A 16,674-nucleotide genomic window follows, 5' to 3' on the forward strand; every position below is an offset into this window, starting at 1 on the left:
GCCGCCACAAATAAATGAATGTGTGGGAAACTCTGGTATATATATATATATATATATATATATACTGTATATATATATATATATATATATATATATATATATATATATATATATATATATATATATATATATATATATATATATATATATATATATGTATGTTTTTATTTATTTATTTGGGTCGGAAACCTGAAAGAATGAAGCATGGTTGGTTGCATGAACAAAGGCACTCGCAGTCTGGTAACCTAGCAAAACTGGAATTGATCAGTGAGCAATTTTGCTAACAGGACAAGTATATTTTATTGTAAATATTTAACTTCAAGATTTAAAAGTTTACATTCCAATTACATTCTAAAGACATACCTCTGGGAATAAGCTGATTGGCAACACTAAATTGGCCCCAGTGTGTGAATGTGAGTGTGAATGTTGTCTGTCTATCTGTGTTGGCCCTGCGATGAGGTGGCGACTTGTCCAGGGTGTACCCCGCCTTCCGCCCGAATGCAGCTGAGATAGGCTCCAGCGCCCCCCGCGACCCCGAAAGGCACAAGCGGTAGAAAATGGATGGATGGATTCCAATTACAATGTTAAAATATACAAGAAAAGTTTATTGCATTTGAAAGGATAGACATGCATTAATAGTATGTAAGTAAAAACATCAACGGTAAATTGGTCCCATAAAAATAATGGCAATAATATCATTTATCGGCAATAATTTGTAGGTCAATATATCGTCGAGCAAAATTTGTTATCGATTCACAATTCAAAATTATTCTCGATTAAAAATCAATACTTTTGTAATAACATTGGGTGCCAGTTCTTTGATTAACTACATTTCTCCATAAAATAGATAACAGCTCTGATAATGTATATATTACTTAAAAGAAAACTGGTTTTGTTTAATAAAATTCTACCCAAACATTTAATAAAGTCAAATGCAAATAAGGCAACAAGAGAACTTCTCTTTTCTAAAGTAAATCTGTACAGCAGATATGGGCATCTACATCAACAATAGGATTTGCCTGAATGTCTGGATAGGACAGAGTAAAAAAAACAAAAAACATATATATTTAAAAAAGATATATATATATATATATACATATATATATATATATATATATGTATATATATATATATATATATATATATATATATATATATATATATATATATATATATATATATATATATATATATATATATATATATATATATATATATATATATATATATATATATATATATATATATATATATATTAAATCAATTAAGAATCGTTACAGGCAAGAATCGTGATTCATTTGAAAATCAAATTTTTTTGACACGCCAAATTATTGTTGTTACAGATTTTGAATCATGGCACAGGGGTTAGTGCGCGTGCCTCACTATATGAAGGTCCTGGGTTTGATCTCCAGGCTCAGGGTCTTTCTGTGTGGAGTTTGCATGTTCTCCCCGTGACTGCGTGGGTTCCCTCCGAGTACTCCGGCTTCCTCCCACCTCCAAAGACATGCACCAGGGGATAGGTTGATTGGCAACACTAAATTGGCTCTAGTGTGTGAATGTGAGTGTGAATGTTGTCTGTCTATCTGTGTTGGCCCTGCGATGAGGTGGCGACTTGTCCAGGGTGTACCCCGCCTTCCGACCGAGTGCAGCTGGGATAGGCTCCAGCACCCCCTGCAACTCCCGAGAGGGACAAGCGGTAGAAAATGGATGGATGGCTGGATTATGAATTGAGAATCGTTTTGAATCGAGAATCAGACACAGTTTGTAGACAGAAAAGGGAGAACGGACGCATTTTGGCTTAAAAAGTAACGATAAAGGTGAAGCTATAACACTGAAATGCCCACAGGAAGAGGTGCTTTAAAACAGGCAAACTAGTTAGTGGCTAATGCCCATTCGCAGTCTGCAGTGTTTTAGCTTCTTCTAAATCACTAATCCTCGCCTCCATGGCTACAAATAAAGTAAGTTTCTTATAAGTATCATCCCTGCAGGACAAAGAACAGCTAAACATGCTTCATTACACACCGTAGGAAGATACCATAGCTCACCGGCGTCACAATGTGAACAAATGCCATGGGTGGATCTACATCTTACATCCACTGTAAGGATACCAAGTACAAAAGCGTATCTAGTCGACACTACTATGATTACATCAATATTTTATCGTCACAAAATCTTTTTTCTTTAAAAAAAGAAAAATTCATATTACATTCATAAACTCAGGAAATATGTCACTGGACACATGAGAATTTAAATGACTAATGTATGATCCTGTAACTACTTTGTATCGGATCAATACCTAAATTTGTGGTATCATCCGAAACTAATGTAAAGTATTCAAACAACAGAATAAGTGGTTATTACATTTTAACAGAAGTGTAGATAGAACATATTAAAACAGAAAATAACCGGATATTAACAGTAAATGAACAAGTAGATTAATAATACATTTTTACAGCTTGTCCTTTATAATTTTGACAAAATAATAGAATGGAAAATGACACAATATGTTACTGCATAATGTCAGCAGCTAAATTAGGAGCCTTTGTTTGCTTACTTACTAATAAAAGACAAGTTGTCTTGTATGTTCACTATTTTATTTAAGGACAAAATTGTTCTTTGATGGCAATAAGAAACATATGTTTAATGTGCCCTCAGATTTTTTGTCAAAATAAAGCCAATAATGACATTTTTTGTGGTCCCTTTTATTTAGAAAAGTATTGAAAAGTATCGAAGTACATTTTGGTACCGGTACCAGAATATTGCTATCGAGACAACCCGAGTAGGAACTAAAGTGCAGGACTGTATAAATAAAATATATAACAAAATATAACAAATATGCTACTTTTCGGTAATAATTTAGAATAACAGACCAAATTAAATGTTACACAGACCACATAACTTCCTGTAAGTAAAGCTGCGAAAAAAACTTCTTCTCAGGTTTCTATGTTTGCATTTTTACACTTTGCACAATTTTCTTACACTTTGTTAAGCATTTCTTACATATCTCTTATTTTTGCACCTTAATCTAAAGAGGTAATTGTTAAGTGTTTAATGTGATTTTAAAATGTTGTTTACATTGATTTTTTGACTGTTTTCCATGGTTGTGTTGACATTTCCTTTCCTTTCGGCCTTGATAGCTGTCCCACCACTCTGGTCGCTTTGGTGTAGAACACATTAAAGCCTTCTACAGAAAGCTAGGAGTATCCAACGATGATTTCAAATTAGAAATGGTCACAGCTGATGAGGTGTTTAAAAAATTGAGCGTGCTCCACCCTAACAAGGCCACCGGCCTTGATAATATTCCCTCCAGATTCCTCAGGGACTCTGCCTCCATCATTGCCCCGATCATCACGCACATAATAAACCTATCAATTACACAAGGCCAAGTACCAAAAGATTTTAAGATAGCAAGAGTAACTCCCCTCTTTAAAAAAGGAAGCAAATTGGAACCTGGCAACTACCGACCTGTTTCTATTCTCAGCTCCATTTCGAAAGTAATGGAGAAAATAGTTTATGAACAGGTCGATAGTTACCTTGCCACTAATAAACTCATGTACAAATTCCAATCCGGCTTCAGAACTAACCACTCCACTGACACATGCCTTCTCTATCTGACCGACCACATCAAACATGAGGTGGACGCGGGCAAATACTGCGGCATGGTCATGCTGGACCTTCAGAAGGCCTTTGACACCGTTAACCACGCTATTCTGTTGGATAAGCTCAGAGCAATCGGATTTAACAAAACCTCTTGGAGCTGGATGCAGTCTTACTTGGAGGGGAGGGAGCAGGTGGTAGAGGTGAACGGCACCATGTCCCCCCCCCCCTCTCGGTGAGCTGTGGAGTCCCCCAAGGCAGTATATTGGGACCTTTACTGTTCCTAATATACATAAACGACATGTCATCGGCATGCGACTGTGAATTGTTTTTGTTTGCGGATGACTCTGCCTTGCTGGTATCAGACAAGGACAAGTCACAGGTGGAGAAAATCCTCAGTGCTGAGCTCTGTAGAACTTGCACCTGGCTCGCTGACAACAAGCTATCCATCCACTTGGGTAAAACAGAATCCATCCTGTTTGGGTCCCACATCAAACTTAAGAGAGTCAATGACTTCAACATAAAAGTAGGTGACAGTGTCATCACCAGGAAAGATGAGGTCACCTACCTAGGTTCCATTCTAGAGGCTAACCTTTCCTGTGACAAAATGGCAACCAAGGTAATCAAAAAGGTTAACCAACGAACGAGATTTCTCTACAGAATTTCCTCTCTGGTCAACAAAAGCACCTTGAGGATTCTGGCGGGAACTCTCGTTCAACCCTTTTTCGATTATGCATGCACCTCCTGGTACCCTAGCACCTCCAAAACCCTCAAATCTAAACTCCAAACATCTCAGAACAAGCTAGTCAGGTTACTTCTAGACCTCCACCCCAGATCCCACCTCACTCCTACCCACTTCTCTAAAGTGGGCTGGCTCAAGGTGGAGGACAGAGTTAAACAACTTGCACTGAGCCTAGTCTATAAAATCCGCTACACCTCCCTGATACCGAAGTACATGTCAAACTACTTCCTTAACGTAAATGACCGCCATAACCACAACACCAGGGGGTGCTCCACTAACCACGTTAAACCCAGATTCCGAACTAACAAAGGTCTTAACTCATTCTCTTTCTATGCCACATCAATGTGGAATGCGCTCCCAACAGGTATAAAAGAAAGGGCATCTCTATCCTCCTTCAAAACCGCAATAAATGTTCACCTCCAGGCAGCTACAACCCTAAACTAACACCCTCCCCGGATTGCTAATAATCAAATGTAAACAATCAAATGCAGATACTTTTTCTTTTTCTTATGCCTTCTGATCTCTCTCTCTCTCTCTCTCTCTCTCTCTCTCTCTCTCTCTCTCTCTCTCTCTCTCTCTCTCTCTCTCTCTCTCTCTCTCTCTCTCTCTCTATGTCCACTACTTGATGTCCATACCCCCCCCCCCACCCCACCCCCCCTCCACACCCCTGATTGTAAATAATGTAAATAATTCAATGTGATTATCTTGTGTGATGACTGTATTATGATGATAGTATATATGATAGTATATATCTGTATCATGAATCAATTTAAGTGGACCCCGACTTAAACAAGTTGAAAAACTTATTCGGGTGTTACCATTTAGTGGTCAATTGTACGGAATATGTACTTCACTGTGCAACCTACTAATAAAAGTCTCAATCAATCAAAAATTCTAATCATATAAGGTTACATCTGAAATAAAAACATTTAATATATTTTTCTCCTGGTCCATATTTTCCATAGGTCATAAAAAATATCAATAATTATCGATATCGACCAATATAAAAAACGTATATTGTGATACAGTTTTCAGCCATGTTGCCCAGAACTAGTTGGGATGTAACGATTAACAGTATTAATGATAAACCGCGGTAAAATCCCTGACAGTTTGTATTACCGCTTTAAATTCTAATTGTTGTAAACCGTGATTTATTACCCCACTTTGATCAACTCAAAGTTATACTGCCCATTTCCTGGAGGAGCTAATTGCTAACATGAATACAAGACACATTAAAGTCTTACCCCATTCCAAACGACTTAAACTGTACAATCTAAACGTATACATACACATTGCAGGCTGTGCAACTGAGCTATTCAATTGTGTACATTGAACATATAGTCTAAACAGAGTGACAAATAGGAAGATTTATACATAAACATGTTTGCAGGAAGTTAAGCGGCAACCCCTGTTTAACCTTTATCATTCGGAAACACTCTCAAACATTTACCTTTTAAATTAAAATGGCTCAAATAGCAATAATTTTAACATTTTATGTTTCTATTTTTATGTTATGTGTGTCTGTTGTTTATTTGTTTATAAAACAAAACGTTGTTAAAAATGTGCGTATAATTATTTTTGAGCAGCACATTCAACAATACCGTGATAACCGTAATACATTTGATCACAATAGCCATGGTAGGAAATTGTCATATCTAACAACAAAATAACAATAAATGAACATCATATGTACATATACAGTACAGGCCAAAAGTTTGGACACACCTTCTCATTCAATGCGTTTTATTTATTTTCATGACTATTTACATTGTAGATTGTCACTGAAGGCATCAAAACTATGAATGAACACATGTGGAGTTACGTACTTAACAAAAAAACATGAAACAACTGAAAACATGTTTTATATTCTAGTTTCTTCAAAATTGCCACCCTTTGCTTTGATTACTGCTTTGCACACTCTTGGCATTCTCTCGATGAGCTTCAAGAGGTAGTCACCTGAAATGGTTTTCATTTCACAGGTGTCATAGTTTTGATGCCTTCAATCTACAAGGTAAATAATCGTGACAATAAAGAAAACACATTGAAATGAGAAGGTGTGTCCAAACTTTTGGCCTGTACTGTATACATATATGTATATATATATATATATACACTACCGTTCAAAAGTTTGGGGTCACATTGAAATGTCCTTATTTTTGAAGGAAAAGCACTGTACTTTTCAATGAAGATAACTTTAAACTAGTCTTAACTTTAAAGAAATACACTCTATACATTGCTAATGTGGTAAATGACTATTCTAGTTGCAAATGTCTGGTTTTTGGTGCAATATCTACATAGGTGTATAGAGGTCCATTTCCAGCAACTATCACTCCAGTGTTCTAATGGTACAATGTGTTTGCTCATTGGCTCAGAAGGCTAATTGATGATTAGAAAACCCTTGTGCAATCATGTTCACACATCTGAAAACAGTTTAGCTCGTTACAGAAGCTACAAAACTGACCTTCCTTTGAACAGATCGAGTTTCTGGAGCATCACATTTGTGGGGTCAATTAAACGCTCAAAATGGCCAGAAAAAGAGAACTTTCATCTGAAACTCGACAGTCTATTCTTGTTCTTAGAAATGAAGGCTATTCCACAAAATTGTTTGGGTGACCCCAAACTTTTGAATGGTAGTATATATATATATATATATATATATATATATATATATATATATATATATATATATATATATATATATATATATACACATACATACATATATTAGGCCTGTCAAGTGATTAATTTTATTTTTTTAATTAATTGATTTTTTCAGATTAGTCCAGTCTCAATCTGTAATAATCATGGTTAATCACAGGTTATTATTTGCTTGCATTAATTAAATTGTTTTTTTTGTAGTCAGAATGTCACACGAGAACGTTTTCTGAATGTTTTACTGAACTGCAAGTCATTGATTTGCTCAAAACTTGGTGACAGTAAGCATAGAAAGAATTAAGTGCACTTTTGTTTGTCTTAAATAGAAATATTTCCTGCTTAACTCAACAGAATACAAATAAACATATTTATTTAACAGGAGTCTGTCCTGCTTAACTTAAAAAAATAAAATAAAATAAAAAATAAATAAATTCAGTGTGCAGCTTTTTGATAGGGCAGGTCTCCAACTTTCATCACTATGAAAACTACTGTGACAAAAAGAGGGGTGAGATATTTGTTTAGCTGATATGACTGGCAATTGGGCTGTATTTATGAAGGAGATGTCCTCTCAGTGAGGATATTGTCTTTATGCTATATTGTGTAGTTTGTCATTAAATAAAAACGTCACACACACACTTATAGCTCATTAAAGTGGAATAAGTGACACGCCACTAATAGTTTTAACTTGCCACATACCTCTCTTCCCCTACCGAAGGGTGCAAACTGGATGTGTAATGTCTTCATTGAATGGCGACGTGTGCTGGACCACCTGCACTCAGTGACGAAACAAACACACTCACATAAATATTGCGTTTATTGCAACCACAGACAGCAGAACACTAATATTTTAACGTTTATACACTTACCTTAGTTATCTGCTGCATTGACAAGATGACTGCTCGGTGCGTGTTGGCAATGGTAGCGAAACTGCTGTGTCAAAACTGGCGTGTGACATAACATTAACATGAAAACATAATGGGCTCTGTTGGCCACTTATTTAATAAAAAAATATGTTCCTTGACAGCTCAATACAGAACACGTACTTTTGTTTCTAAATACGGGATGATTTCGTTTTTCAAGGAACGTTTGGCAACCCTTTGATTGATTGGTTGAAACTTTTATTAGTAGATTGCACAGTGAAGTACATATTTCGTACAACTGACCACTAGATGGTAACACCCGATTAAGTTTTTCAACTTGTTTAAGTCGGGGTCCACTTAAACTGATTCATGATACAGATATATACTATCATCATAATACAGTCATCACACAAGATAATCATCAGAGTATATACATTGAATTATTTACATTATTTACAATCCTGGGTGTGGGATATGGAGGGAGGAGGGTGGGGGGGGGGGGTTATGTTTGGTTGGTATCAACAACACTTCAGTCATCAACAATTGCATCATCTGAGAAATGGACATTGGAACAGTGTAGGACTGACTTGGTAGGATATGTACAGCAAGTAGTGGACACAGAGAGAGAGATCAGAAAGTATAAGAAAAAGTGTCTACATTTGATTATATACATTTGATTATTTACAATCCGAAGAGGTACGATGTGGAAGGGAGGGTGTTAGTTTAGGGTTGAAGTTGTCTGGAGGTGTTCTTTTAGTGCGGTTTTGAAGGAGGACAGAGATGCCCTTTCTTTTACACATGTTGGGAGTGCATTCCATATTGATGTGGCATAGAAAGAGAATGAGTTAAGACCTTTGTTAGATCGGAATCTGGGTTTAACGTGGTTAGTGGAGCTCCCTCTGGTGTTGTGGTTATGGCGGTTAAGGAAGTAGATTGACATGTACTTCGGTATCAGGGAGGTGTAGCGGATTTTATAGACTAGGCTCAGTGCAAGTTGTTTTACTCTGTCCTCCACCCTGAGCCAGCCCACTTTGGAGAAGTGGGTAGGAGTGAGGTGTGATCTGGGGTGGAGGTCTAGAAGTAGTCTGACTAGCTTGTTCTAAAACCCTTAAGTAGCATTCATGCTAGCGGCGTAATTTATATATATATATATATATATATATATATATATATACATATACATATATATATATACATACTATATATGCGTACTGTATATATATATATATATATATATATATATATATATATATATATATATATATATATATATATATATATATATATATATATATATATATATATATATATATATATATATATATATATATATATATATATATATATATATATATATATATATACACAACAGTGGAAAACATTAGTAAAACGAAGGCTTCTCAGAAATTACTGGCTTAGAGTGGTTGAAGGTAGAGACGTGTGTGTCCAAGTTAAAGGAAACAGCAGTCCATCCTCTTGTAATGGATTTTTTATCATCTTTGCAAGCTGGGTAACGTTTTCTGTGGTCTGGAACAACATGGCACACACACAACTATCAGAAAAGCAGCCAATATTACATACAGATAATGTGTCATGAGACATGCAAATATAAATTAAAGGACATTATTAAAGGAAATTACTTGAGCTCAAATATACCTACAAACAACGCATAATGATGCAATATATACATACAGCTAGCCTAAATAGCATATTAGTATTGATTAGTTTGCAGCCATGCACTGACCAAATATATCTGTATAGCACTCCACAAAAGTAAAAAACATCAACAAAGCTCACCTTTGTGCATTCACGCACAGCATAAAATGTTTGGTGGACCAAATGATACAAAGAAGGTGTGGCATAAAACACGTCTCTCTGTGGCAGGGGAAAGTTATGCATGAAAACAAACTGTTCCGTCACAGTCCACCCAACTACGGTGCATTCAAGGGCTGCGGAAATTAGTTGGACAAAATGGCACTTGCAAAATACTCTTATCAGTGAAGCATAAACACAAACATTAAAAAGTGGGCTTTCTAACAATTAGGAAGGTTTATGTGACATTTGTTCTCCTACAAAAAACATATTAAAACACAATAAATATTTTTCCCCATCTTTTTCCATTTTCATACATTTTTAAAAAAGCTCCAGGAAGCCACTAGGGTGCCGCCAAAGAGCTGCATGCAGCTCTAGAGCCACGGGTTACCTACCCCTGCACTATTGCTACGCGGGCTCCATCCAGTGGTACGCCAAAAAAATCACTTTATTTTATTTTCCTATATGTAGACAGTGTTACTGTTCAAACGGTGTGCAATGTGGCCAAATATGTTAAATATACTTGTTAAATAAAACCTCTGCCTTGTTTTAATGAATACTTAGGCCTACTGGGCTGCTGTATTTTAATGCTGGTCATTATGGTGGTACTTGAAAAGCTAAGTTTTTCTAAGAAAACAAGTCTTAGAATCATTGTTTTGGGTTATCTGAAACGTAAAAAATATATACATAATACATTTTCCTATGGATGGAAACTCATGGCCCACCCTGTATAATAGTACATCTGTGACTGCGGCACTACTGGGACACCATCACAACAAAAACATTTACACAACTAGCAAACACAAACACACACAAACACAAAGCATGCTGGGAAGCTCATGTGCACATCCGTCCCCAGCACGCAAGGATATCAACTTGTCGTTCTAATTGTATCGGCCTTTACTTCAACTTTATTTTAACTAACAAATGCAGAACATCTGTTTCCAACTACACACAATTTTAAGTTCACATAATTACGAACATTATAATGTCAGAATGACTGAGAAAAAAATGGTGTCAACTAAATCAATACAGTACAGTGTTTCCCACACATTCATTTATTTGTGGCGCCCCGCCAGGAAAGAATTACGTCCGCCACAAATAAAAAAATAAAAAAAATATATATATATATATATTTTTGTCCTCTCCAGCTTCTCAGGCAAATCATATAGTTGATGTAGATGCCCATATCAGCTGTTCAGATTTACTTTACAAAAGAGAAGTGTAGGATACTTCTCTTGTTGCCTTATTTGTATTTGACTTTATTAAATGTATTTATATTAGAAACACAACATGTGTATTTAACAAAGGGTGCAAAGTCTGCAGGCAGTAGGAAACACATGGTTTAGTGTAGGGAGTAAAACTGATGGCAGTCTAATGTTCAATATTTTTGGAGCTCTTTGTTCAGTGAATCAGATGTTTGATGAAGCTCTGTTTCTATCTACCACCACTACTGTTTTCTGTTTATTTGTTACTGACTGTGGCAGGACACCTCTGCCTCTGTTTCACTTTATGTTGCTGGTAAATAATATGGTTGTAGTAGTAGGCTAAAGTTAAATTATTTAGTACGCACTAATTAAAGGGGCAGAGCTTTATGAGACATTTTAGCATTTTATAAGATATATTTTTTGTAAGAACCACAATTAATAAATATATTTCAGTGAATAACTTATTGTTCAAATCTGTATATAAATATGTACATAAAGTGTTGTAATTATATTGTAAAATGGATGGATGAATGGATGGATGGACGTTTAAAACAAAACTGTTATTATTAATTAGTAAGTATACATTTTTTGAGCTTTTAGAGAAAATCATATAATTGTCGTAAATTATGCAAATTACTTGATGATGTAATGGTGACCACGCCCATAGCCACGCCCCGACCGCCACAGGTATCTTGGCAGTTTATGGGAAACACTGCAGTATATTCAATATATTTGGCTACAGTGTTTTTGTACAAGTGGTGATAATAGATGCCTGTGTGTTCTTTTAGCAATGCAAGGACATCATTTGCATTTGTTGGATACATATATTGACTTTGGCTATACTGCAAATTTTGGTATTGATCCGATAGAGAGCCGAGGCTGATATTTTAGTTGAACATTTTTTCAAGATCCTTAAAATTTTTTGCAGGTTTTTTTTCCTCTATAATTAAACCCTTGGTATCGATATGATCAATAGTTGGATCGATCACTAATACATGTGGTAGTGATATACTTATAAATGTACTAAACAGTTCGTGCATAAAAAGCAAACAATCTGTAACTGTTGTTTCAGTATGAAGAGCTGGTGCACTACTCAGGGTCGGAGGGCATGTCGCTGGGGGTGTACGGAGAGGACGTCAGGCCACTCCCGCCCCCGCAGTACGGAGCCGCCATCCCCGACTCCCTTAAACACCACAAGGACCAGATCTATGGGTATGTCCGTGTGTTTGAATCCTTATATAGAAGCGTAGCGTGCTGTGACTCATTTCAAAGACTGCGGGAGCACTTGAAGCACATTAACATTCCGTTTCCAGCTGTCACTTTCATAAATATCTGCTATAAAATGACTTCTCACACCTCCCGTGAATGTCGGGTGTATCAACTGTTACTGCGTTTATGTTAGGTATGTTAACTGTTTGTGTGTGGGTGTGTATGTGTGTGTATGTGTGTGTGTGTGCAGTCACCCACTGTTCCCACTATTGGCCTTAGTTTTTGAGAAGTGTGAGCTCGCCACCTGCTCCCCTCGAGACTCCTCCTCCTCTCTGTCAGCCTCCTCCCACCTCCAAGGCATGACCAACCACAGCGACGTGTGCTCCTCCGAATCATTCAACGATGACATCGCCGCATTCGCGAAACAGGTGAGCGACAGCCAACCGCGGCGCAGACTTCAAATCCAGGCTTTTTTTCTAATGCGATTCTGATGCTGGTGTTGTAGATTCGTTCGGAGAAACCCATATTTTCCTCCAACCCTGAGCTGGACAACTTGGTAAGATGCACTTTGCACTGGACATTGTCCATCCATCCATACGTCCATCTTCTATAGTGCTTGTTAGGGGTGTAACGGTATTATAGTTACCTCAGTATTTCCATTTCAAAGTCTTCATAATAATCTTGTGACGTGTGACGGTATCAAACAAAATCTTGGTGAGTGTATTTTTTTTTTCTGGCGCTTTAGCGTTGGCCGGGTCTGTAAATAAACGATATCTCTCAGAACCCTCTGCGCGGCGCGGGGGCGTGGAACGCCGTAAGCAGGAAGTGAAGTGTGTTCGTACTCGTCGTAGAATAAAGGAATAGTTTTTTTGGGAGATTAAATCTGTCCATAACTGGTTGAGTTATGTTGCTAACAAACAGACAAACAGACCCAGGCCAAAACATGCTTTCTTTGGTGGAGGTAAGAAAGTCTGCGTTCCACTTTCGTTTCGAGCCAGAGCCAGCTGGTCTCGTCGCATCGCACGGACGGAAATCACCCCCCAAAAAAAGTGTTCACCGCGGGAAATATGAGCAAAACAAAAATGTACTTGATAAATCCTCAATCCATCCATCTATTTTTCTGCACTCTGGCGGAAGGCAGGGATGGACAAGTCGCCACCTCATAAACCGTGACACTGAAAATATATTTGAAGCCAGTGAACATCAATTTCAGACATATTTACATCATTAAAAGTTTATTTCTTAGTTAACTTTTCTAAGTAGCAGCATTTTACAGACTGGTATAAGCATGTCCACTGTAGAGGACACTGCTTCTCATAATGTAGAAGTTGAAAGACACTAAAGTCTACATTATTGTTTGAAACTTGGATGTTTACATTGTCACTTTAAAGACATCAACTCAAAGTTATTTTTCTAAATATTTGCTTGAAACAGTGGATGTTCCTGCACAATTATATGCACTTAGAAATGAATGTTTGTAGTATTAAATATGATTAGAACATATGATTATAGAAATATGATTGAGCATTATGTTAGTGTTCAATTACAGTAAGCGTGTTTGTTCTAAACATGCCTGCCACTTCATTTGACACACTATGGCATTTTTACCAATTTTTCTTTGGCTGTATATCACAATAATATCGTACCGTGCCCTTAATACTGTGATATTATCGGACCGTGAGATTTTGATATTGTTACATCCTTACTGCTTATCCTCATTGTTCTTGTAACCATACTTGCCAACCCTCCCATTTTTAGCGGGAGACTCCCGGTATTCAGCGCCTCTCCCGATAACATCCCGGCAGAAATATTCTCCAGACAAACTCCCGGTATTCAGCCGGAGCTGGAGGCCACGCCCCCTCCAGCTCAATGCGGACCTGAGTGGGGACAGCCTGTTCTCACGTCCGCTTTCCCACAATATAAACAGCTTGCCTGCCCAATGACGTCATAACTGTAGAATGATCGAGGGCGAGTTCTTGGTTTCTTATGTGGGTTTATTGTTAGGCAGTTTCATTAACGTCCTCCCAGCGCGGTAACAACACACAACAACAGCAGTCACGTTTAGTCTACAGTAAAGCAGTTCGTCTACCGTAAACAGCAATGTTGTTACACTCTTAAACAGGACAATACTGCCATCTACTGGATAGCCTCCAGGACACTGAAATTCAAGTATTTCTTTTATTTATATGTATAATAAAATAAATATATATATATATATATATATAGCTAGAATTCACTGAAAGTCAAGTATTTCATACATATATATATATATATATATATATATATATATATATATATATATATATATATATATATATATATATATATATATATATATATATATATATATATATATATATATATATATATATATATATATATATATGAAATACTTGAGTTGGTGAATTCTAGCTTAAATATATTCCCCTCTTAACCACGCCCCAACCACGCCCCTGCCCCACCCCCGACCACGCCCACCCCACCCCCCACCTCCCGGTACCGGAGGTCTCAAGGTTGGCAAGTATGCTTGTAACAAATTCAACAACGTCACTCATGCACTTTCTTTCTTCACTCAGATGATCCAGGCTATTCAGGTTCTTCGCTTTCATTTACTGGAGTTGGAAAAGGTTGGTTGATTTTTAATTCAAAATAAGTTTGGAAAACCTTGGCCTGAAAGTCGATACAAACAAAATTAGTTAACGAAAGTTCCTTTAACGGCACTACAGTCGAACCTCGATTTACGAACTTAATTTGTTTAATTTCTGGGCTTGTAAATTTAAAAAAATTGTATATTTAAGCAAAACTTACCATAAGAAGCAATGTAAACATGAAAAATGATTTCTAGCCTCGACAAAAGTCCGTATTTTAGTAAAAGTTTACACACTTAGAACATAATATAAGGTGCTTTACAGTGCTGTAATTCAAACAAACATAACAAAGGGCTGATGGATCAGCTTTCCATTTAAAAACAAAGTCAAAACAACAGCCTCCCTGCCAACACACACACACACACACAAGCTACAATGGTTATTAAGAAATGATAAAATCCACTTTACCTTGGTGCACAGTGGAAGGGGGGAATTGGGTAGGAGGCAGTGTCGACAACGCTGTGGATACTTCCTGAATGCTTCAAAACACAAATCGCTTGTCCATTGCTTTCTTGGGGACTGAGCAAGAACAATTTAAAATACAAATACAAAATAGATCTATTGATTGCTCTGCTGACGGAGATCGATTAGCCCACCCACAATGGATGTGCTGCCAGGCACAAAATGGCTGGCCTGCAAGGCACACAATGGTTGAATAAAATGTCCGTAGACTGAGTCAAGGTTTGTACAATAAAGCATATTTCTAGTCTGTGGTTGGTAAATGGAAAAGTTTGTATAATGAGGGATTTGTATATGGAGGTTCCACTATATTTTTTGACGCGCCATTACGTGTGACCATCAGTTCATACCGTAGCGGTGGAAAAAGAGCAGCGTACCAGCTGATTCAGTCATAGGAGTGATTAAAGAGCAGAAATGGGCAAAGAAAAATTTAATTTGCATGGCAAGTTTATCCCCGAAGCCCTGGCAGGTTGCTCTCGCCACAAAACCAAAGTTATTTCCATCCACCGCCGCTGTGAGTTGAGTTATCATCAGAGTTCCTAGCTGCTAGCAACCGCAGCGTTGCCAAGTCTGTGTATTACAAGTGACTTTTTTCCCTTCAGTTGCTGGCAAGGTTTGTTAGCAGCTAGGAACTATCACCAAGTTTTGAGCAAATATGATGTTCATCCAAATAAAATATAATGAAACTGCATTTGTGTCCAAATATTAGTGTATTTTTTACTTAATGTGAATTAAGCAAGCAGGTATTAACCTGTAATTTATAATTATGACTAAATTCACAATTATGAATAATCAAAATTTTTTTCAATTATCAGCACTGGTGTACTATATATTTTGTGTGAAAAAAAACAATAATTATTAAACATTTAGATACATTTGTCCAGTCCCATGTTGGGTGTATATTTTAGGTAGGTACACTAAAGATTATATAAAAAATATATATATTGATAAATCGCAATTAATAATGAGTTAACTGTGGACAAACGTGTTTGTGAGCATGCTTGGAAGGAATAAGTTAGCAATTTTACAAAATAGCACCAGGTGAGGAAATCCATTATTTTTTATGTACAAACGTACAAAATTAGCTAAATACACCAAGTAACAAAATCCATGGATTTATCCCGATTAAATATTTATTTTTAAATATCAGGTAAATATATAAAATACAAATATAATATAACAATAATACATATATAAAATAAAACATCTATATAAAATAAAAATATATAAAATAAAAAAATCTGATGTGGCATTTATTCGTTATTTTGTTGTTTTCTTTCTCTAAGGTTCACGACCTCTGTGATAACTTCTGCCACCGTTACATAACCTGTCTGAAGGGCAAGATGCCCACAGACCTGGTCCTGGATGAAAGGGAGGGAGGCTCCAAGTCTGACATGGAGGACTTTAATGGATCCTGCACCAGCTTGTCCGAACAGGTGAGCCCAAACACCAAGTGAGTTTCATGAGTCATCCTTTGTACCTTA

The 16,674-nt window shown here is 36.7% G+C and overlaps 1 protein-coding gene across 3 annotated transcripts in view; it reads left to right on the forward strand.

Moving 5' to 3' along the window:
- The window catches only part of meis3 (myeloid ecotropic viral integration site 3), a 91,762-nt gene that overhangs the window by 54,549 nt on the left and 20,539 nt on the right, over positions 1-16,674 (forward strand). For all 3 annotated transcript variants that reach the window (XM_062068622.1, XM_062068623.1, XM_062068621.1), the window contains 5 exons: positions 11,947-12,086; positions 12,334-12,511; positions 12,589-12,639; positions 14,660-14,710; positions 16,477-16,626. In XM_062068622.1, coding sequence (XP_061924606.1) covers positions 11,947-12,086; positions 12,334-12,511; positions 12,589-12,639; positions 14,660-14,710; positions 16,477-16,626 — 570 coding nt within the window. The remainder of the gene's footprint in view (positions 1-11,946; positions 12,087-12,333; positions 12,512-12,588; positions 12,640-14,659; positions 14,711-16,476; positions 16,627-16,674) is intronic.

The sequence above is a fragment of the Entelurus aequoreus genome, linkage group LG13 (genome assembly GCF_033978785.1).
Source record: "Entelurus aequoreus isolate RoL-2023_Sb linkage group LG13, RoL_Eaeq_v1.1, whole genome shotgun sequence".
NCBI classification, from domain to species: Eukaryota; Metazoa; Chordata; class Actinopteri; order Syngnathiformes; family Syngnathidae; genus Entelurus; species Entelurus aequoreus.